We start from the raw sequence: 25575 nt of genomic DNA, 5'->3' as shown, positions 1-25575 counted from the left end.
CTTTGTTCATTTCAATACCTTTTGGTATGCTTTGTAATTTTTTTGAAAGTAAGACAAGTACATAGATGATAAGCCTTTAGTGTAAGGATTTATACTATTCTGGCTAGCAGTTGAGTTGTATTTAATGTTAGCTATAATCTTAGGTGCCAGAGGCTTCAAATTTTTCTTTATTTTGTCACCAATCCTGATCTTGGAGTTCCTTATGTACTTTTCTTCAGAAAAAAATCTGTGTCTTGCAACTCCCTCATCTGTAATCAACTATTATTATACAAGAACCTCATTGCTGTGGTGAGAAGGTGTGGGGGATGACAAGCATTCAATAATTTTATGATTAAATCTCAGTCTTTTGGGAGGGTGGCTCTGTTTCTGGGTCGTCACCTTCACAAATTTCTCCAGTGACATTACTTTTTAATTTTTCCCTTAAGTGAGACAGGAAGGCTAAAGAGGGCCGGAGTGGGAGAATGCCCTCCACTAACAGGAAAAAGGCTCAGAGATAGTCTTTCTCCTGGGACAGTAAGCCACTGTATGGAGACAACTCTCTGGAATATATCATAAAGATTATTCTTCCCTATTTCCTGCCAGAGCCAGTAGGGGATCTTTTTCAGATCTTCACCATGAGAATCTGGTTGGGTTCCTAGAGGTAAATTCCACAAGTGTGTGGGGGGACCTCTAAGACTGGGGCCCCCAGGATTTTTTTCTCTTACACTAGTCTTCACTCAGCCTCTAGTAATTTGTCAAAATTACTGTGTGAGTGTTTCTAACATTTTGTGGTCCAGGCACCTTATGCTCTAAGTAAACAGATATCAGCTATTTTCTCTCGAGATGGATCTGTCTGTCCAGATTTGGAGGTAATATTTTACTGTAAAACCTCAGTTTTCTGATGGGTCCTAGAAAAGTCATTGATTTTCAGTTTATTTTAATTTTTAATCATAAGGATGGAAGCAATGAATTCCAACATCTCATTACATGTTGAAGCTGAAACTGGAAGTCTTCAATTCTTCTGTTTAATGTTTCTAATTTTCAGTCTAGGTGAAGATGTAGAGGGTATGGTCAGCCAATTTAAAAAGGAATTAAACCAAGTGACTACATAGAATAGCAGATTTGTGATATTGACAAGCTGGAACAATGGCATGAATTTAACCAAAGGTAATATAAAAGAGATAAAATTAAGTTCCTGCCCTTGGATTCAAAACACATTTTTCAAGGATATAAAAGGGGAGCTGATCCTTAATAATCATATTCATGAAAAATATGTGAAGCTCTGAGTCATGCTTTAGATTATCATGAGTCACCGGTGAGGATCAGCTTCCAAAATAATAAAAGCATCGATTTGCCAAAGAATTTATGGGTACTAAACAAGAAAAGCATTTAACTTCAAATATATTGGCTTGAACCATTTTCTTTATTAAAACACATCTCAGTATCTTTAATGTGTTCAAGTTCACTATAATTTTCCAAGAGGATAAAGAACCTGTGGCATTTCTCAAATTTATTTGATCATTGAAATATATATATTTAATTCTAGCTCTGCCATTTAATAGTTGTGAAACAACGGGCAAGATATGTAACCTCTGAGGATCTTAGTTTACTCTTTCATAGACTAGGAATAATGATGACTACTTCATAGTCATGCTGTCACAATTCAATGAGAATAATGTTTGAAAATACTTGCCATAGTGCTAGGCAAGAAGTTTTGAAAAAATATTAGATTTTTTTCAAAGTTCATTTTTCTATTTCCTGGCATGAACTTTAAAAAGATACTTAGGATAGGTCATATTTAAAATATTCAGCAACTGACATGAATTGATCATTTACCAATCAACAAGACGTTAGTCTAAGACCAACGCTTGATTATTGGTCATAGAAATATCAAGAGGGTCCCAGGTGATGGGCAAGAGCAATGGTAGACACTCAGAGAGGGACTTAAAACCATGGCTTTTTAGCAATAATAACAAAACTATTTCAATATTTTAATATACAATGTGTTTATAGTAGTATATATTTGTCCACTATGAACCCTCTATATAGGCAAATGGGAATATATACAGAGAAGAATGTTTAACAGTGTAAAGATATCTACTACAATGTTATATGAGGAAGAGCTAAAGGAACCAGAGTGTCTATTCCAGAAAAGGGAAGACTTGGGGAAAAGAGGTGGGCTTGAAAGCTGTCTTTAAATATCTGAAAGATTGTCATATGGAAGACTGATTGTTATACTGTACACCTTAAACTTATATAATGATGTGTGTCAATGATGTCTCAATGAACCTGGGGAAAAATTAGAAAATGAATCTTTGAGAAGCTACTCTCTGCTTTCTATCTGTAATGGGCTGAATAATGGCTCCCAAAGATGTTCATGTCCTAATCCTCTGAACCTGTGAATCTATTACTTCACGAGGCAAAAAGGACTTTGCAGAAGTGAATTAAAAAAAATGATCCTGAGGTGAGAAGAGTATTTTGGATTATCAAAGTGTGCCTGATACAATCACAGGGGTCCTTAGAACAGAGAGAGAGAGAGAAGATGCTAAGCTTCTGGCTTTGAAGATGGAGAAGGGGCCATGTGCTAAGGAATACAGGCAGCTTCTAAAAGCTGGAAAAGGCAAGGAATTAAGGTTCTCCCCTAGAGCCTTTAGAAGGAATGCAGCCCTGTCAATGTCTTGATTTGAGTCCTCTAACACTTGTTTTGGACTACTGTTCTCTAGAAATGTTAAGAGAATAAATTTGCACTACTTAAAACAGAAGAACAATCAATATGTGAAAGCTTTAGGTCATGAAAGTTCAGTTCCACACAAAGTTAAGTTTTCAGAACTCAGGGCAGTCCCAGCTTGGCTGCCCCCATAAAGTGCTGAGTTTGCCATTATTCAAAGATATTTGAAAACAGAATAGTCAAATGTCTAGAGTGGATGCTATAGATTTACTATCGGACAGTAAATTTTATAGACTCAACTCAAAGATCCCTTCATCCTTGAGCATCTTTGGTTCTACAACCAAGAGGCAGGATTTCTTAGTAGTAATTCTGGCATTTCCATAAACTTGTCCAGTTTATTCCTCTTTTAGCCCCCAAAACAAAATGAGAAAATTAGGCAAGTTAGACTGTAAGTCGAGAACCTCTTCACCTCTGAGGGCTACTTACCTAATGAAAGACAAATAAAAACAATTCACTATCACACAGACATTCGGAACAACTCAAACCTAACTGAGGTTAGTTTATTTTTTAAGAAGCATGTTTAAATGTTCCAATTTTCCTTAACTCAATACATAAATAACACATTCTATTAATTCCAGTTAATTTAGTGAACAAGGAATCAAAGGGGATTAAAGATTCAGAAACATACCAAGAAAGGAAGAGGGTGAGCTAGAAAAAAATGAGGGTAATTAGTAGAAAAATTAACTTCTATTTTATTTCCTGGCTCCTTTGCCTCTCTCATACTTTAACTTCTGCTTCATAAACCTTTCCACTTCTATGATGTTCATATTTTTCATCTATAAAAAAAGGACCTAAGTAAGATATTTTGTTTATTCATTCAACAAACATTTATGAAATGCATACTTGTTGACAGGCATTATGCTCGTTCTGTGTGTGATGCAAAGAGGCAGGCTTTTGCTTACTCTGGGTCATCTAAGCTCATGCCAAGTCAGTGACAAAGTGTCTGTGATCCTGGGCTGCTGGGCATTGCCTTTGAAATCTCATAACTAGACTCAGTCCGAAATGATTTATTTCAATCATCAAATGGTTATGAAAGACTGTGAACACTAGAATGCTCCATCTATATATATATTATTATCCAAAAACCTGTGTGCAGAGTATGAGGGGTTAGAAACGAGAAAGAAAACAAATCACTATTGAATTGCCACCAATTTCCCCTTAAGGATGATTGCGGGTTCTCAATCCTGTGATTTCTTACTCATTTTCCTTGTCTCCCTCAGGATTTTGGATGAAAGAAGTGGCAAGTTATACCTTAAAACTGGTTGCAAAAGTCAACCCTGTGCATAAATTTTATTATCAGCCATAGAATCTCATGAGAACATAGCCTGGGAGACGCTACCTATTAAATTATTTCTCTTGGCATAGGTGGTAAAAAACTAGATATAACCTTTAGGCTTTTTGATGCACATTAACTCTTTCTCTCAAAATTAGACTTTGATAGAAGTTACTAGGACTTCCACACTCCTTCAGTCTCTGTGAACACTGACTTTTAGTAAAGATAGGTTGGTCTTATCAGGCAATTCATTTTCTAAATTAGAAATGCAAACAAGTGTAAAGATTGTTGCAAGTTTATCTATGAACACCAGACTAAAGAATGTTAACAATGTGTGGAATTGAACACTGAGATATTGAAAAGCAAAATAAGTGGGGACCAACCTATTTAGAGTAAACTTAAAAAAATAAGGTAGTTGTATGCATTAAAAGGTGGCCTATGATGACAATATTAGCCACCTGTTTTCTGGAGTTTTTATTAAGAAGAAAAGCTATACAGGAAACTTGGCTCTTACTTTCAAGAACAACTGTTTAGTCCATGTTTTTGGTTTGGAAGTGAATATTGTTGTTTTTTTAATAAAGGGTGGATTTTGTTTAAGAGCATAGGCTCTAAAGCCAGACTTCCTTGGTTCATATCCGGGCTCTTGCTCTATCCCTCACTAGATAGATGATGTTGGTAAGTTACTTAAACTTCTGTGCCTCAGTTTTCTTATTTGTAAAATGATGATAACAAGAGCACATATCTCAAAGGGCTGTCGTGAAGCTGAAACTCTTTGACCAATCTTGGTGCATAATGAGTGCTAGAGTACGTTAATTATTATTATTACTATTATTTTTTATTATTACTGTTATTTCTAGAAGTTTATTTGTCCCAAGGCTTTAAGGTCTTAAGTAATATGAATAATGAAAAAAGAGTGTTGTCCCCCAAGAGAGTTGCTGCTCTTTATTTTCCCTTGTTTAGGCGTGTGCTGGAAGTTAGGAAGTATATTATTGCTTATGAGAATGTGTACCAGAATTGCCCAAGGTCTTGTTTATAATGTATATTCTAAACCTCGACCAAATCAGGGAGCTTGATCTAGAAACCTGTGTTTTAAATGAGGTGCCCAGAAGATTCAAAGCCAAGTAAAGTTTGAAGACAACTGAGTAATGCAAGCATAGCTCGCTTTTGCCTAATCATAGCAACAGGTTCATTTCTAGAGCGTATGTTGGACACTAGTCACTGAGTTCTCTGGATAGAATCTTAATCTAATCATCAGAAGAGGCCTCTGGGAGCGGTTTCTATCATGATTTCAGTTTGTGAGGTCAGGAATGTGGCTTCATGGGTTCAGTGATTTGCCCAAGATCTGCTGGTGAGGGACACACTGAAGGATGGGATACGGTCCACCTGGCCAGAATCCAGTGTTCATAAGCAGGTCAATCAAGTTACATTCTGTCTGAACACATGCTCCTCCTCTGCTGAGGGCTTCCATTCTGGCAAATCTGACCCAGAATATTCACCTCCAAATTAGTCAAGGCTGATGTAGAAACCCCTCTACATGAAGAGTATAATAGCAAATGTATATTCTACTCATAGGGTCTGTCCAGTGAACAGCCAGGAGGATGGGTGAGGGTCTGAACACTTTGAGAACAGTCTTCTATGGGGCCAGAGAGATGTGTTCATTTAATATTCTAATTTAAACTCTGCCTATCTGCCAGTAGGCGGCGTCTTCTTAATTCATACCACAATCTCACACTGTAGAAAACCCAACCCTCAGATACTGAATCCCTAATATTTACTTTGAATAGATAAAAACAGACTTATAAAGGAAGGATGGAAAATGAGATATGTTCAAATGAATTTTACTGTCATATTCTAATGCTAGAAATCTCTATTGCCAACCCAAAGCACATGTATATAACATAGACCATGAATCAGGTGCTATGCATGCCCCTACAGAAGTACAAAAATGAATCACACAATGTTTGCGAGGACATGACAATATATTATTAAATAGCATTATTACTATTACTCACCTCTCACTATGTGCTGGGCACTGTACCAGGTGATCCACATATATTTTGGCAGGCAATTTAATCTTTTCAAAACCTTCATGAGGAAGGCATTCTCCACATGCCCTGAAGTTCTAAAAAGTAAGTAATTTTCCTAAGTATATATAGCTTTTCAGTGGCAGAACTGAGATTTAAATTTAAGTCTTTCGATTACAATATAAGCTTATCTGGTAGTGAGATAAAACAGTTGTACAAATAAGAGTGCAAGGCAAAATAATGAGGTAAATTGCTGAGGGGGCTAAAAGGAAGGGTAGAGCCTTTGGGTAAAAGTGTCATAAGATACTTTGTAGTTGATGTACTGTTTGACATGGGCCTTGAAACATGGTTCTGGCTTTTGTGGAGAGTATGAGGAGAATGCTAAGTAATGTGAGGGGCAAGTATTCCAGACATGGGTGAAAAAATAAGCCAAGATGTGGACATCGTGAAATCATGTTTGGCAATATGGAATAGCTAGCTGTCTGTGGCACAAGTTAAAAAAAATAGGCATTTTGGGGTGATAAATCTGAAAAGTAACTGTGTTGTAAAAAATTTGTGCTCAGATGACAACAATGGAGCAATGGGCAAAAGCTGACTTTGTGTGTGAGAGTGCGTATGTGTGTGTGTATGTGTGTGTGAGAGAGAGGGTGGGGGCGGGGATGAGAAAAAGAGATGATTGCAAATAGAGAATCTTTTAAAAATTTATTTTGTATTGAGCATTTACCATTAACCAGATAATATACTACGAGATTTACAATCTTCTCTCAATTTAAAGGTGAGGGGACAGAGAATTAGAGACTGGAGGTGGGGGACTGGGTTGAAGACTATTACAGTGGCCCACACAAGAACAATTTTGAGAGCCTAAATTTACTCAATTGTGTAGACTTCACTGAGTGAGTGTGCTGCCCTGCTCCCCACATTTCTCTGAGTTGCATGGCTCTTGAAATATATTTCCTGTCTGGCTTCAAGTTCTTGGAGGTGAGTAAGGTAATCAATAATCAGAAACTTTAAAGTTATTGCTCTCCTCATCTAAAGGTCAGGAGTACAGCTGTTCAATATTCCTTTCTTGGATTCCACATAAAAGTTTTACAAGAGATTCTAATATATCTGCAGATATATTTCACTCATTGAGAGTATGTGAATTTTTCCTGCTTTCCCTGAGACAAAGTTTACTGAGCTAAATTATCAGAGGTGTCTCACCTTCTTACAAAATCAGACGACTTTTTTCTCTTTTTTTTTCCTTAAGGAAAAATGTGTTTAATTATTATGTTGCCTTTGTCTTCTGAAAAACAACATGTTGCCTTAAACTCCTAGTGACATTCAAAATAGTTTGGGAGGGAGGCTTCCGACAGTGATATTACTTTCATGTAGCTCTCCTTCCCCAAGAGGATTATAAAATTCTTTCAAACTACAAAAGAATATGTATACATATACAGTTCAAAATTCTCTTTCTCTGGTTTTATAAACACCTGCACAAATTCCATTTCTATCTAGCTAACACTTAAGGAGTCTCTGTGAACAGAGAAACCTTTTCTTCTATTAAAATATATTAAGAAAAGTTCCCACTGTAAGACAGGAATGTAATTGCTTGGCTAAAATCTCTAGAGAGCCCAGCCCACTGGGGACACTCCCTTTTTCATCTGGATAGTATATTCTTAAAATGATGGCCAAGAGAGTGAAATAATTTTATTTCGTGAGGCTTCCCCCTTCCCGACCCGTGTCATTGCTCTGTAATGGTCTCATACACGATTCATTCTCTATTGCATGGATTCATATGTGAGATAGTTCTACAGGTCAAGGGCTACAGAGTCATCCTGTTATTCCATAGGATCAGTTCCCACCAAGTTAATGCACTAGGGTGTTTGTAGTGGCCATAGGCTGGTGCTCACTAATCCTAGTCCAAGGTAAGGAGTATGGAGCCATGGTACTCATCCAGGTATGTGTTATTAGATGGAGCAGATGCTGCCATTGTTTACAACAAGCCATTCTAAAAGGTGTTAAAGACTGACGGTTTCCTCCAAGACTACAGAAGGGACAGGACTGAAGCTGCATTAGATGTGAACTCCATGTATGTATGCCAGTATTAGGAGTAGGTATGTAGCAGCACCCACGTTGCCTCCTACTGAGTAAAAAAAGAGTCTTTCAGTGATCTAACTCTGCCAGTCTCAGAAGTCAACTGTCAGAGTTTGGCTTGAAAAAAAATCTATGTGTATGTAGATGAGATATCTGTGCCCTGCTCCTTGAGGAGACTTTCCTTCTCAAATAACAAAAAAAATATTTAATATCTACTCCTCATGGGTCTCTACCACATGCCAGCCCTGTGCTAGGTACCTTGTACACAATGACTTGCTTTTCAATGTCACGTGGCAAAGGATGTGCCATCATTCATATTAATAGATGAAGAAATGGGGCTCAAGTAAGTTAAGTGACTTTTCCAAAGTAACATGGCTAGTAGTAATAATAATAGTAATATAACTAATAGGCACTAAGACGATGCAAAAAATATGAATGAATATCTACTTTATAAATTACACTGTGCTAAACAATTTCCATGGATTAACTCATTTAGTTTTTGAAAATTCTAAGAGGGATATCATGTTAGAATCTACCTGTTATAGATGAGGGATATAAGTCTCTGTGTGGAAGGCATCTGCTATCTTTTGTTTTTTGTTTGTTTGCCATATAGTCCCTCTAATTTTTTCCTCAGGAGTGGACACTTATCCCAGACTGGGACAATTGGAGAATTCTATCCCCCTGGTCAAAGCAACTGGCTCAAGAATTTACCCATATCCCAAACTTGCCCAATGAGGGCTATCCCAGGGGCTTTGTCTGGAATTAATAGGAAAGAAATGTTTCCTTCTTTTACATCACTAATTATCTTGATAATGCAAGATTAAGTTTGCCAGAATAATATTTGCTATGGCCTAGGGAGAACTCACCTGAGAAATAAAGCCAATAGAGGAAAATAGAAGATAGATAGATAGATAGATAGATAGATAGATAGATAGATAGATACATACATACATACATACATACATACATACACACATACATACATACATACATACATACATACATACATACATAGATGATAGATGATAGATAGATAGATAGATAGATAGATAGATAGATAGATAGATAATAGATAGATAGAGAGGAAACTTTCTGAAAGCCAGATAATTCCCATTTCTGTGGAATTTGTTTTGATTGAATCTCTTTCACTTTCAACCAGTGAAACATTTTATACCAAAGAAATAAACACCAAAAGTGGGGTGCAAATCATAGACTTTAAAACATGGAATTGGATCACTGAGGAGTAATCACAATGAGAATATGTTCGTTCTTTATTGTGAGGCTGACCGTCATTGTCATAACTTGTTCCCTTGAATTTTGATTCAGAACACTTCCTACCAAAAACTGAATTTTAGGAGACTTGATAGAAAACTATCAGGATGCTGGAGTGTTTATAATTTTATTATAAACTGCTACAAGTTTCAGTCAAACTTGTACTGACAGAAAGGTAAGAGAGAAAAAAATACAACCTTATTATGAAAGGCCTTTTGGCCAGGAAGAAGTAATCTAAGATAGTCGAGATTCAGAAATACATATCCCAAAAATGGTTGGAACTGCTGAATTTTCTGCTCCTAGGCAGCCAATAAAAATGAAGGCAGAGAAGCAAGAAATTCAATGCATTATATTCCCATTACTGCTGTGACAAATGACCACAAATTTAGTGACTTGAAACAATAGAAATTTATTCTTTCAGTTCTGGAGCTTCAAAGTCTAAAATCAAGGTATTGGCAAGACTGTATTCCATTCAGAAGCTTCAGGTAAGAATTTGTTTCCATGTCTTTTTCAATTTTTATAGGGTGTTCATGTTTCTTCGCTCATGACCCCCTCCTTGTATTACTTCAACCTTTTGCTGTCATGTCACATCTCCTACTACTCCCTTTGAACTTCCTCCTTCCCTTTTATCAGGACCCTTGTCGTTATTATACTGGATTCAATCTGATAATTCAAGGTAATCGCCTCATTTAAAAATTTTTAATTTAATCAAATCTGCAAATTTATTTTACCATGTAAGGTAACAATTGACAGGTTGTGGTAATTAGGACTTGGACCTATTTGGAGTGGTCATCATTCAGCCTAACACACTCAGCTGTAGATATTATGAGACCCAGAGAAAGACTGAACTCTTCAGGTCCACCCAAGTACTCAAGTACCTCCTAATCTTGTAATCAAGACAGAAAGGTTACCTGTAACATTGTTTAAATTCTTGGATCCAAATAAGTATGAAGCCAACTCTGGACTTTGCAGTTAAATGATCTGTTAAATCCAGAATTTAAGATTCTTTGAATTGAGTTTCTGTAATTTGCAACCCAAACAGTTATGACTCATATTCTTGCCTAGCATCACAAACCAGCAGAGCCAGAATTTTATTCTAGGTCGTTTGATATTTGAGTCTATCCTCTTGACTATTACTGGGGTCACTGATGATGATTTGTCCTCTATTTGAGGGGCCTCTTAATTCTTGGTTAGTGCAATTCTCCTCATCCATCACTCCTGCTTGTCCCCAGACAGAGACTTATTTAGAAAGCTGCACTCTCTTTTAATACTCACCAAATTCTCAGCCACTACTTTTAAAATGGTATACAGTGACTCTCTGGGAGGTCAGGCCCGAGATTCTTGAACCACAAAAAATATCTTTTCCTGGTGGTATAAGAATGTCTTTGTTTTTAGAGAGACAATGGATAAGCCCAGTCCTCCATCCCCAACTCACTTCCAAGGTTAGAAAGCCAGATTCATGTCAGGTGCAGTTGAATTTTTGAATTCTGTTCCATTAAATTCTTAAAAGTCATGTGCTATATCTATAGACTTTACTATTGTCTGGGAGAAACCATCTTTTACTTTGAGATCTTATATTGCCAAAGTGATAGCTATTGTTTCATTCTAGGCATAAATATAAACACAAGATACTAAGATGGCACAAGATAATTACCTTAATCTACTTGTTTTTATTAGGTAAAATATATGGATATTGATTGATTTTACTGTTATGACATTTTATATTTCTGTAACAATTCACTTTCACTGGGCTGTTTTTTCAATTTGGGATGTTCATCCCTTACGTGAACCATTTCAGATTATTTTGTCTCCTCAGGGCCATTAAAGGATTCACACCCCTTTGAGGCATTACTCTATTCCCTACAAAAGATCCTCTAAGGTTATCTGTGGGATTTTGAGCTGAAAGTTTGCATAGGGTACCACACTGGTTCAGAGAGGTGTTGAAAGTCCAGAGTGGTGATGTTATGTCAGCCTGACTTGTCTAAACTACATTTCTCAGAATTCCCCGTCTTCAGTTTTTCCAGAAAAAGAAAAGTAGGCTAAAAGAGATATTCCTGGGTGAGACTTGTAGGGCAGAAGTAAAGCAGCACTGTTTTGTGGTTCACACACACCACTGCTGCTCTGCTAGTTTAACTGTGCAGGGGCAGCACTGGGCCTGCAAGTACTCCACCTTCTCCTAGATCTTCTTTCAGCTTCTCTAATTCCTGGGTCTTGACAAAGGGACTGGCTCTCCTGGAAGACACTTATGCCACTAAGTTCAGAGGAAGTGAAAACTAACATGGGTTTCAGTTTGTCCTTGTGTGTTCCAGCTTGTTCTATTGTCTCCACTTTGTTCTTGCCCTATACATTCATTTTCTCTTCCAACTTCCTGCCTTGTAGACTTCAAGCTTCAGCACCAGACTTGACAACAAACTTACCAAGACAGTTTAAACAACACACACAATTGTGTAAGGTCAAATCCCTATTGCGATAGATCAATTGATCAATATACCCCTTAGTGATTCTCTTTCTGTTTCAGCATTGATTCATACAATACCCCTGACACAGCTATAAAAATCTGTGTTTACATATTGGCCACGAGTTTCCAGGATCAAAAACTGATTTTTACATTTATTTCTTGTTCTTATTCAGTGCTCATTGCCTGTATGGGTTATAGCATTAACTTGTGGCTTGGCGTTTTTCATGTATTATTAAAGGTCAAGGGCTTATGACATTTCCCCAAATCGTTGTTCTAGATGTAATATTGCTTTAACATTAATTATTTGGCACTTAACAAATGGAATGTGGATATTTACATACTTTTGTTTTGATACTTTACATTCCCCAGTGAGATTCTATCATTATCATATTTTGTTACAGATTTGATAATGGTTACATTTTTTACATGTCCTTTACTATTAAAAAAACAATAAGTAAGGGAAAAAAACACTACTCATCCAATAAATCATCTAAAGGAAGTTATATTTCATGGAGTGGAGATTATGCAATAGTATTTGAATTAAGGATCATTAGTGCAAATTCTAACATTAAAAGGAATAAGTTATTGCAAACAAGGGTGGCGACTTACCTTTTTATGGATAAAGTACTCTATGTTTTATTTTTTAGTTGGATAGACTCATCTTGGTGCTAAATGTATCTCCTATGAGTATTTCCTACTTGTAGGAAAAATAATACATGTTACAAACCATTTACCTGACTTCCATTATTCTGTAGGACTGCATAAAAATACTGCTTTTCATAAGGGTGAACATGCTAATGCTGACAGAACTCTAGATCATTTTTTTCTATCTTTTAAAATCTAAAATAATTCCAACGCCAGGGGAAAAAAATGTCAAAGCATGGCATGAGAAAGAAGATAATAAAAAAAATTATACTCATAAAAACTAAGCCAGTGGTATAAATTGCAGTTGCTGTAGAGTCAGAAATCTAGTGTAAGAAAAATAGACTAAATTCTCTAAACTCTGCTGTGTTCCTGAATTGAAGTGCTTGGCAGTCTGAAGGAAATGAAAAATGAAGACAGGTCTTGAAAGCTAACATGATCATTTCTATCTTTGTACGTTTATCCCTGGGCATTCAGTAAAACTCGTGCCATTTCCTGTTCTTAAGGGTTTGACAATGTACTTTGTCCCCATGTGTGCCTACCTTGGCCTTGGTTTCTGCATTCTCCCATCTGATTCCAGGCAATGTTTTCTTCCTGCTGTAGATCTTGGGCTGTTCTTACTGTGAGTCAGTGGGGTGGGCCTATGTGGCTCCAGATTTGAATTTTTTAATTAAGCAATTAACCCTTTTATGACTGGTGGAGGAAACTCCCTAGCCCTCCCAATATTGTCCCCAGCAGATGGGGTGTCTGTCTCGGGAAGGCCTGGATTCCACCTCAGGTACTCTGCTGCCCTTTCCTGGCTACAACTACTTCTTCTACACCTTGCTGAGAAAGTGCTTAATTCATCGGGCTGGAACCCAGCGGGACCTATGGCCAAAGGAAACATCAGCACCCCGGCCAGGTATGGCATTCTACTTGATCTATGATGCAGATTCTCATTAGCAGGCTTACTGGCTGTGTGACCTTGAACAAATTCTTTAATCTCTTTGTGCTTCACTTTTCTAGTCTATGAAAAGGGGATAATAATAGCACCTACCTTACAGGACTGTTATGAAGGTCAAATGTGTTACTATTTGTGAAGCAATTTGGACATTACATGACATATAAGCGCTGTATAAGTGTTTGTTAACGACATTAAGAACAAAAGAATATGTTACCCCAAAACATGTCTCTTTAGCAGAAGGATTGCTGCTTTTTTGAGAAAAAGCAGACACCGGAGAAACTCTGAAAACAGAGTAGAGGATGTAGGGGAATTTCCCTTTTGTAGGGGAAAATGACATTTATAAAGAAAATCTACATTTGTAAATGTGTCTTCCTCTTTCTACCAGGAAGAGAAGGATGACTCTAAATCATAAGGGAATCTTATATATGGAGAAGGTGGCCACTCAAATCTGCATAACAGACCTTACTTTTCTTTACTGTGCTTTTCTTCATAACCTCTCGTAACTGGCCTCCCCCTTCACACCCCCCAAATATACCTTTTTTACTTTTGTCTTTAACTGAAGGTGCTATTTAAGTTGGTAGCTTGGTCCATCTTAGGGAGTTACTCAGTTTCCTTGCGTATCTCATCCGCCATGTATACATAAGGCACACGTGTTGATAAACTTCTGTTCATTTTTATTTTGCCAATCTGTCTTTCATTATAGGTTCTCAGCCAAGAACTCAGAAAGATAGAGTGAAATTATTTTTCCTCTCCTAGACAAAGAAATAATTAGTGTATTGGTTAGAGAAGAGGTAGTGATGACAAGGGAAGGAATTTTAGTCTTTATTAGAGATGCTTTCCTAGTGCTTGGGAGAAGGATGAAACCAGTGTCATGTATTTGTCATTCTTGGCATAGACTTTAATGAGCTCAGCCTTAGATACAATTTTAAAGGTGATAAATTTACAATTACTAGCCAACCTCTTCTCTTTAGAAAATATTTGAAATGTATTCTCTTGGGAGTAAAATTTATTTATTTATTTAACTGTGTCTGTGTGTGTGTGTGTGTGTGTGTGTGTGTAGAAAGAGAGAGAGAGAGAGAGAAATTGAGAGAGAGAGAGAGAACATATATAGTTCAAAGCAGATGCTACATGGTGGGGACACATGTAAGAAAATTAAACTTGATCCTTATGCAAGTAAAGCTCAGATTTTAGCTGATGAAAAAGATATTACACTGATAATTGTGCAATTACTTGTTTAATCACAACTATGAAGAGTACTCTAAAGGGCAAAGATAATGTGTATCAGGGGTCCTGTCTTAATCCTGTGGGTTAGGGAAAGTGTCATTAAAGAAATGACATTTCAGCCTCAGAGCTGAGAACTTAGAGGACTTGGTTAGGTCACGGGTTTGGCCTTGAGGAAGAAAAGGCATTCCAAGCGGGGGAGCAGCATGGGCAAAAGCTCTGGGATCATTTTGCACTATGTGAGATCCAAAACCCAAAAAACAGAAAAAAGAACGATTGCTTCTTTAAAAAAATAAGGTGTGGTAGGTTATAGATGTTTTACATAATCACCTGTTTTCCCCCAATGCAGACTGTGTTGGTGCTATATAATTTTACCAGCATCATACACTATCCATAGGAAATATAGAGAATAATTTTAATTAGGGAGGCAAAATTTCATGGATAGAATTATATCAGGGTTTTAAAGGATGGATTGGGCTTTGATAGACATAAATAAACAAGAGGATAAGAAACTATAGAACAAAAACATTTCTCTAAAATTGTAACATTTTATGGTATTAGCAAGATGGCAAAATTTTTTGTTTGTTTTCTCTTAGGTTTCTTTTCTGGGCTCCTGAAAACATACAGTAGAATCTGCTATCAGAACCACTTACGATAAAGTTGTCCTGTTTACAGGTTTTTGATAAGCTTTTTTTTTATTCTTTAATAAATAAGAAACGATGCCATTGTCCCCTATAAAATAGCTGAGGTTTTACTTGAACAAAATCTGTTTTGAAATGTTAAGCTGGTTATGCAGAACTAATAGGCCTCAAGGTGGTCATTCTCTCTGGATTAAAGCTGTGGAACAATTGTGGCTCCTGTTACAAGGAAAATGACAAAGAGCCATTATAAAAAGGGACAAAAATCTCTGTTCCCAGAGGAGGACTGACAAGCTGAAAGTCCTCTTCTACATGCCAACACAAAAGCCTGATTGCCTCAGATTGTTTATGTAAATCAAAAGGCTGCCATTAATTCTGCAAGTGGGACTGCCAAACAAAGAAGGTGGTGATTGGCCAGATTTTTGCTCAAGGGCTGGTGGCAACTCTGACAAAGCCTTTTGCTTTTGTTCTAAGCTCTATCTGGGCACCTTTAGGAAAAGAAGCTCATTATTATGTACTAAAGTAAATAATTTGTATTTTTATAGTAGGAGTTGGAACTATAGGACTTGAAGGCAAGAGAACATATTTTATCAAGGATCTGTTTACTCAGTTTCCCCAAAGCTCTCTCTAAATTGGATTCAACTGTACATCATGACAGACGTTCCAGTGACATTCAGTCAAGTTGAGTGTAATGGGAACACACCACCTGAAAATGGTCAACAACCAATTGCTAAAACCAATGAGGAAGCCAGTGATGTTGATGGCAACCCATCATTCTACAGGATAGAACCTAGTCTTGAAGATTTACCCACAGAAAGAAATGAGGAAAAAAATGAAAAATTACAAGGGAATATGCTGCTCAATTGGTCCATGGATGAGAAGATTCTAAAAGGTAAGACATTTTCTTTCTCTTTAATTTGCTTGATTTGATTTGTAAACTCACCCAGGATTCTTTTGATAAACTGTTACGAAAGGAATGAGCTGTACACTCTCCCATCCCTGTCCCTGCCCAAATGTGGCTCCTTATTCTACTGGAGCTGCATAGCACGAGGACTAAGCCTCTGCCTCAAGTCGAACCTTGGCTTCTGTATTTGATAGCTCTGTGACCCTAGCAATGTTCCTAGACTCCTGAAGACTTAGTTTTCTCAGTATAAGACAGAACAATAGTATCGAAATTCGTAGAGTTGTTGTGAGGATTACTAAGTTGGTTAAATGCTAGCTATGTTATTATTGTTATAAACAGCTCCGTTATTATTTGAGCAAAGGGAATTCAAAATTTCAATTTTTCTTTTTAAATATACCTGAAAGTATCTGAATTCATGGTTCTATACCTTATATAGATATTAAAGGAGAGTTATCATTATGTTTATAATAAAAGGAACCAGTGAAGAAATCAGCTGGAAGAGTGAAATAGTTATTTTTAGTGATCATAATTAAAAATCAAAGAATCTACTTAGAGTCTAAACTGGTAATTTATTTAACCTTGAACTATTTAAATATTAAAATATTAATCTTCTGCCCCCCACCCCCGCCAGAAAAACCGGAAGAGAATCTCTTTATTGTTCATAAGGCGATCACAGATCTTACTCTCCAAGAAACAAGTATTGATGAAATGACATTCAGAGAAGGTAAGAGGAACCTCCATTTGTACACAGAAATTGTTTGACTGGGTATGGATGACAAGGTTTGCATGGGATGTTGCTTGTGTGTGGTGTTGAAAAGGCAATCAAGGCATGACTTAAAAAGCTCAAAGTTGCTATAGGCAGGTAAGAGGTCTTGATTATCTGTGGGTTTCACTTTAGAAATTATTCTAGAAGCTTCAAGACAGACTACATGGATTGGTATAACTGACTGACAATGTTTTGACTTGACAATATATCTGTCTTTTAATAAGTTAGTCCATTGAATCAACCTTTCTTTTTAATTTATTATCTCAAAATCTGTCACACACTTTGTGATATGTAAATATTTCAAAAATAGGTTTATCCTAAATGTTTACTATTGCCATGCAGTTTAAAATAATCTTATAAATTTACTTGATCTGTGGGAAAATTCTAGCTTTCTGATGTAAGCACAAAATGGTTACCTAATTCTTGTCAAAGAAATCTCTCAGGTGATGAAGTTAATTTTAATTGTGTTCTTTCAAAAAATGGGAGAATAAAAAGAATATTGATTTCTAAGTGACAATATTGTATTTCTAAATAAACTCGAGACTAAAAGACACACAATCTTTTAGGCTTCTCTAAGAAAACTCCAACATTCAAGCAATTCCCAAATAAAGTGAAAAATAAAAATCCATTAATTATTTATTTCCTTTCTTGCAGTCATAAACATCTTATCTTGAAATAGAAGCCAGCTTTTTAGACTTAAGCAATTGAGTTTAGTTAGGATCTTAACAGGCAAAGTATTGAAGAGGTTATTGATTGAAATGTTATAACATAGCATAAAATAGTACATGCCAAGAAAGACATGAATTTAATTGACAATTTCCTGGGTTGTCTACTTGGCCTGGACACCACTCAGGCTGTCTGCTGACCACATGCAGTGGTCTATTGCATAGACATTTAAGGAAGAAGGTGATAAGCAACAGCCATTGTCAAACTTCTTATGTTACCGCAGATAATTTATAAGACTTAAGCCCTTATGAAATGAACTAAATCACCTCTTTGCCCTAGTCTTTCTGCTAATGTAGTAAGCTCTCAGAGGTGGGGATCTCAATCTTTCATCTAGAACTCTTTTCTAGTTTCTAATCAGGAAGTCCAATGGAAACAACAGTTTTCAAGAATCTTTTATTTTTATCAAATAGAGAACAAAAGCAGTCTGGATTTTAAAAGTAGATGGTCTCAGAATGAATTTTTCTCTGAATGAATCCTTTTGTGTTTGGAGGAATGTATGTTTTTCCTATAGGCTAGAGGTCCACCACATTTTGTTGTCTTTTATTTTCACAATGGTGAATAGCTATTAAGTCTCCAAAGAGAACACTCCTGGGTTGAAAAATAAGAAGATGATAAAAATATTGAGGAAAAAAATATAATTTACATTCGAGAAGTAATTTCGTGCATGACAACTTCACGCCTGAGTCATAAATATGAGCAAAAAGATCAGTTTCTATGGTTCTGTAGAAAAAAATTAAGTAAAACAAAGCTCAAGATGATAGCAAACATTCTAATGCATATTTATTTATAATGTAAAGAACATTGACTGGGAACCAATGACCTGATAGGAACTGTGTACAACTAGTTGGAAGTGATAATCCATCTTCAATTCTCTCTTTTTGTAAGTTTACTATCTGATTCCTATAGTTGCGAAAAAAATAAAAAATAAAAAGAGAATGAAAAATCTTTGATGGAAATGAACTTGTGGACATCTTTCAGTGACGTAGAAAATTATGGAAGGGAAGGGCAAGGAGGATCGTTACCTCTTACTTTAGTTAATGACTCTTATGGTGTTGAAAAGGAGTAATGAACCCAGGGCTGACAAGGGACACAACCCAGATAATATTTCTGAATCATGCGCACTACATCTGAAGCTTCCCACAGTAGTGCTCTAGGGGTGAAAGTCTACAACCTCTACTTTCCTATAATTAGTTCTTTTTAGCATGCTCAGTCAATATTATTGAAGATATGCTGATATGATCTGCTTGAAAAGTAAAATTTGCAATGAATTAAGCCTTCTAAAAGTTATTACGTGGTACCAAACTTGAGTTAATTAGTTGTCATTAAGGATATAGCTAAAATGATAGGCTAATTTAGCACTTTGTAGATATTACCTCAACATTATTTTTAAATCTTGGGTCTCTAGGAATTAGTGGCAGATATTTTGTGTGCTTTGGTGGCCTTGGTGCTTTAGTTAGCTCAGCACATGACTCCTGACCATTTGTAGTCCCCTACTCCTCCTCCTACCCTTGTATGTTATGACAACTCTGAGAAGTATGGTAGCAAATACTAAATGTGTTACTCTGAGCTTGACCAGACATGAACAGTCATTGCTTTTACTATTGGAAGAAAATTTTTTTCCCTGTGAAATATTTTTATAATTTTTCTGAGGAGTGTGTGTGTGTGTGTGTGTGTGTGTGTGTGTGTGTGTGTTTAAGATATAGGTCCAAATATTTATTTTACATATTCACATATCCAGTCATGACAGGCTAGACAAGATTTTTAGAAGTATATCTCAGGGAATACCAATCTCACTAGATTCTTTAGTCCACAACAACAGAAAAATCCATAGTTAAATGAGGTTGAGTTGCCTACTTTCTAGGCGATTTAAAATATTCATTAGCATTTTAAAGGCTTGGATAAATTCTGCAGAAATTTACTTAACTGTGTTTAATGCAATGTTTTCCAAACTAATTTGATGGTGTAGCCCATTTTATTGTTAAAACATATTAATAACCCACAGAATAACATCCCATAAAACATATGTGGGGAACTGATTGTCCAGAACAATAATTTGAAAAATAACATCTGACTATTTTGGAACCTCTGCACACCTCAACTACCAATTGATTTTGCTACAGGGCGTCAGTGGGAGAAGATTCCCCTGAGCAGCAATAACCAGGAAATAAGTAGAAAAAAAGAAAGGATTGCTGAACAACCTCTAGAAGAAAGGGGAGATGAAGGTAGGAAGAACAAAGCTCACCAGGCAACTGAAATTGAATGGTTGGGATTTCAAAAACCTAGCCAAGTTGATGTGTTGCATTCTAAACATGAAGAGGAGCAAGAAGTTTGGGATGAAGAAATTAACAATGGTGATGATGATGATAATGATGATGATGTCTGTAATGATGATGAAGATGAAGTTCGAGTGATAGAATTTAAGAAAAAATGTGAAGAGAGTTCTCACTTAAAAGAGGAAGGTGATGCAAGTGAGGACTCCCCACTGAGCAGTCCTAGTTCCCAGCCTGTGACACCTGATGAGCAGCCAGCCTTTGGGAAGAAGAACGATATCTCAAGAAATGCTTATTCAAGATACAATACAATATCTTATCGGAAAATCAGGAAAGGGAATACCAAGCAAAGAATCGATGAATTTGAGTCTATGATGCATTTATAAACTAACTGAATCTGAGAAGTTCTCATGCCCACTAAAGCAAAAACTAATTCTGTTTTCCTGAGATGCATCTCCGTATGCCTTGAGTTATCCCCTTAAAAATGTGGATGCTTACTCTCTGTAGAATAATGTGAAAATAACCCTAGACAAAATTCAGCCTGGTAATCTCAAATCAAAAATTTTAGATTCATTACAGACATTTGTTTTTTAAAACTTCACTAATGTAGCATTATATGATAAGCACTAAACAGCCAGAACCTCTGGGGAGCCTGGCATGACTTAGCTTTTAGAAGGAACAGTGTTGGGAAATATAGTCATCACAATGAAAAAGACCTATTTGAAATGATTTCTATATTTCTTTTGGAGTCTTTCTTCTTCTACCTTGAGGGTGATAGAAAGTCCGTTGTTAAACTTTTCTTACTTTTAAACAAGATTTTATAGACCTTGAAAAGCAGATTTTTCAAACTGCTTTGTTTTTCCTATTATCTTCAAAAAATTTTTTTCGGTGGTTTTCCTTGGCATTACACAGTGAAAATTCAGTGTAGGCCTACTTCCTTGATGTTAGAGTGACTGAATTTTCTCACTAGAGGGGCTGAGCAATTGTCAGTCAGGAGAATTCTGTTTACTAAATGTTGGTAAAAAAAAGATGAATTAAATCCATTGTGAGGTTAATACAGAAAGGAGCTAAAAGATTGGTGGGCAATAGACTAAAGAGTTATATTGGATAGCTTTATTTCTGTGACTTAAAATCTCGTCTAGCACAGTTAAAATCATTAAAAATAAAAATGATAGCTTTAGCACAACTTTTAAGAAAATACCCCCTCTCTATGACCACACTTTTTCTTATTAACAATATCTTAGGATACTTTTCTTTCCTTAGAAATCTGAAAAAACTCTAGTCATAACTGTACTGGTTACTATGAAAATAGAAATAATTATCTTAGAATATTTCAAAGTAGAGTGTGAGCATGTATTTTTAGTGAGAAAGCTCTGATAGTTGTAGGGAATATATAATTTACTGGACCTCAGCCCAAATCAAGATGCTTAAAATTGTGCTTGTGGAGTTTCATTCAAACCAATGTGTCAAATAATGTACTGAATATTTATAAAAAGGAAAAGTCTATATTTATGTAGACTTCTTAGATAGTTCCATAATTTTTATTTCATGCTTCCTTATATATTATCCTGAACTTTCTGTTGCCACAGAGAAAAATATATTTTGGCCTGCATGTGAAAAGACAATTCCTTATTGTTTCAGTGTAATACAGTCTTCATTGTACTATTCAACCCTTTGTTTATTTTTTTTTTCATTTTGTAAAAAACCCTGGGTTATCCCTTCTTAGATTATTACTTATTTATGTCTAACAAATCTCATACATTTTAATATTAATTTTTTTAGTTCTTTATGGTCTTATATTTCCATAGTAGTATATATTATTATTGTGTATTTATGAGACTCAATTTTGAATTCAAGATTAAAGTGCTTCTTTATTTTTTCAAACAGATACTTTGCAACCTGACCGTATAAAAGTTCTGCCATCCTTAATCTACATAACCTATAGATTTCATTCTTGACAATAATGTTTCCAGAATAAAGACAGAGAAATCAGGTCTTTAACAATAAACTTAGGCAGAGATTTGATGCACTAGGACACTTTGCCATTTAATTAGAACATCCAAATCTTTCTATTTGGACAACCTATTTTCTTTTCTGGATTACTGATGACACCTACAATTTTCTACTTAACTTCAAAGCACAGCATTTTGTTATCCATCATGGAACAGGGCCATATTGTTAACCTATCATCAATGGAGTCTATATTTTGAATTATTTTGCAAAGATGATGTTGAATTCCTGAGGAACTTGAGTAAGATGGGTGGTCTATGGCCATGTCACATGACTAAGCAACTAGCTCTTACGGTGTGACAATATATAGTAATCTTGGCATTTTTAGCTTTATGCTTTTACCAGGTGATTAACCAATCATGACAGATTTTGTCAACAAAGAATTTTCCAGTGTATATTCAATGAGTAAATGTTTAATACTCATGGATGAGGCAATGTAGTTGCAAAAGGAGGACTGAAACTATGCTTTGGCATCAGTGTCCATTGCCTTTTGCAGCCACCTTACATTAAGGCCATGGAATTGAGTGACCATCAGCAACTTAACGGTGATGGGTGGCTGCTTGATTCCTTGTAACCTGGAGAAGACAAGGGTATGGTTCAGATTGCATGAGGGACTTTTGTCGTATTTAAAAGTCATACGGGACACGTTAGAACATAAATTGGTAATTACACAGAAAGGTTTACTGCTTTTATAATTCGAGGTTTAGGGATAAAAGAAGGGCTCTGGTACCTGGTAGGAGGGAGAATTGATATATTATGAGAATGCTGATATTTCTTACATGCTTTTTTATTTTCCTTAGTTTCTGGATGAACAGGAATTAATAACAGCTCTATTTCTCTGTCAACATAAAACTTATCTTTCATATAATACTATATTTGAAGACACAACATATGCTAGAATCTATCTATCTATCTATCTATCTATCTATCTATCTATCTATCATCTACAAATTAATTAAAGAAATGCTGTGTCTGACTTGCTCTCAATAAAAGTTTGTGTCCTTGTTTTTGGTGTCTAGATTTTATTTTCTTTAGCTGCTCTTTAAAATTGAGAAAGAAATCTTGCATATCAGCAGCTGTTAAGAAGAACATGTAAAAATGCTGCTTCAGAAATCAAGAAAACACATTATTTTAACTCATTTGCATTATTTATTTCAAAAAAGCCTCAAAGTGATTGTATATGAAATTACAAAAAGAATTTCTGATGGATAGATATGTAATGTTCATAAAAATTTCTATTGTTTTTATAGGAACTGAGCTATTGTATTAGATGCATCTTGACTCCAAAACTTGAAAAACACATATATCTTTGTAGTCAGTCATCAATGTAATACATTTAAACTATGCTGACACTTTTATAGTAATTGTTTCTGCATATTTATATGGGGTAGTACTTTTGGCACATTTTTGAATGGAGAACGAACAGTTGTTTTTCAAGGTAATAAGAAAAATGTTTAAAATAAGTAATAATAGAGAATTATGGAAAAGGATGAAGCACCAGAGTATAACAAATAAGAAATATGTTTGGCCATATGAGAAAGGCCATTATTTCTTTTAAAGCCTGAACTTTCATTGCTCTATAAAAAAAAAAAGGACTATAAAAGGTAAGGTAAAAAATTATAGCAAATATGTATCAATATTAAAATATCAGACAGTAATATAATAAATATGAATACCAAAACATGTATACAACTCATGAAGAACACAAAGTGACTAGGCCATACAATCAACATAAACACAATGACACAGGCAGAAATCAGCAGCAAAAATCACTCAGATACATGGCAAACTATAAAATTGACTGATGATGTCTCATAATTAACTGGCAGTTTGTAGGATTTTTGGAAATAAATTTGGAAAGTAATTTGAATTTTAACTTAGAAACTTAAAAAGCAAACGTTACGTGTTTGATTTCTCCTTTATAATAATGTTAGTTGATCAGAGGCAGAAACATTAGGTACTTAAAACTGTTCAAATTAACTCCAAATTCCTTTATACTCCATAGTTTTAAACTAGTTCTCCCATTAACAAGTGTTTTCAGGTAATCAAAAACAAAATTCACTAATGTGACCTTTACCTTCTGTTTTATGTCTTCCTCTTATAGTTAATATCTATAAAAGTGACAACATTTGGGCAGTTGTTTAAAGAAGAATTAAATCATGTGCATAATCCTAATCTGAATAACAAGCATTTTGGTAATTTAGAGTTTGGTTACTCCTTTCAAGCATGAAAAACGATACCCAGAGTGAAAGTTCACCTGAGACACTTCTGTCCAGAAGGCCAGATGCAGACAAGGCTTTGTATTTAAGTTAAAAATATCCAAAAACATGTCTTAATTTTCTTTATTTGTAAGTAAAACTCTTGGTTTTCTTTTCTCCCCATTCAAAACATAAAATATAGACTCACATATACATATATACATATAAATGAATATATGTGTATATATGTCTATATATATGTGTACATATAAATACATATGAACATATATACGTATATACACACATATTTGCAAAGATTGATGTATTTTTGAATAGTCAAGTAGTAACAATGTATTTATGCTATCAAAAATTTTAATTTTAAAATCTAATGTAAAGGTTTTATTCATATAGATATTTGTGACCAATATTCTTAAACGAGCAAATGTTTATCAATCGATAATAAAATAGAAAAACTCTGTTTTCCGAGAAACAACTATGTTACTTATTCGATGGCAACTGCCATCATCGGGAACTCAGCATATTAGAAGTTGCTCTATTTGTTGAACAGTGAGGATTTTTGCAAAGCAAAGACTTACATAAACTTGCAAAGAGACCCTAATTGGAGTGGTAACTACTAGTCAACCGATTAGGTTGAAAACAGAGGCATTAAATCTGCTTAGTGTGATGGATTTTTTTTTTTCCTTTTTATAGACATAGGCATCACCAGACTTGAAATACCATTCATTAAATCTTATCAAGAGTATATAATACTTTACATGGCTTATTCAAACCTGCCCATGAGGTGGCTACTTACCAAAAATAAATATCTTCTACATTAGCTTTGGTTAGTGTTCCTCTTCTCATTGTAGACATTTTGGTTTATAGCAGTTGTTGAGTAACCTATGCAAGCTGTTATAAAAGCACTATGGTGACAATCTATACAATGAAGTGAAAGTTACAAGTCTTGGTTTGTTTTAAAGGCCTTCTCAATTTTTCACTTCCCACCTCTATTCAAATTAAGAAATCTGTCAGCTTTGATTGGAGAAAGAAAGGGTTTGTAATATTATTCACTGAGAGGCAGTCTCTCTCTCTATACACTTCTCACTCTCATACTGTTTCAGGAAATGGAGAAGAATGTGGCATTAAGTCAAGAAGCTAGACCGGTGCAAAGCATGTGAGGATAGCTATCCTTAAATCTACACTTCAGTTGTTTAACAGAGAGGGGTGCAGCTTCTATTTCCTGTATATACCACATTCGAGAAAGAAACCGAAGAGGATTGACTCCACAACCAAGAGATTTTAACTGAGCTCACCTGAAATGATTGCCCTTCTTAAAAACAAAAAAAACTAAAAATCACAGTAGCATGGTGTAGTGAAAGACTCTTGCTTTTTCTTCCTTTCCTTTCTCCTTTCCTTTCCTTTCTCCTTTCCTTTCCTTTCCTTTCCTTTC

At 35.5% G+C, this 25575-nt stretch overlaps 1 protein-coding gene across 1 annotated transcript; it reads left to right on the top strand.

The window, feature by feature from the left end:
• The first annotated feature begins 15878 nt into the window (after positions 1 to 15878).
• ERMN (ermin) lies at positions 15879 to 20521 on the top strand. The gene is made up of 3 exons (XM_039855591.1): positions 15879 to 16143; positions 16787 to 16879; positions 19768 to 20521. Exons 1-3 carry the CDS (start codon positions 15903 to 15905, stop codon positions 20301 to 20303), a joined length of 870 nt encoding a protein of 289 aa, XP_039711525.1. The 5' UTR covers positions 15879 to 15902; the 3' UTR covers positions 20304 to 20521.
• The last annotated feature ends 5054 nt before the right edge of the window (positions 20522 to 25575 follow it).

This window comes from Pteropus medius, unplaced genomic scaffold, assembly GCF_902729225.1.
Source record: "Pteropus medius unplaced genomic scaffold, Ma_sr-lr_union100, whole genome shotgun sequence".
Taxonomy (NCBI): Eukaryota; Metazoa; Chordata; class Mammalia; order Chiroptera; family Pteropodidae; genus Pteropus; species Pteropus medius.
Note: the sequence above shows the minus strand (reverse complement) of the source record. Positions and strands in the feature narration are given on the sequence as shown.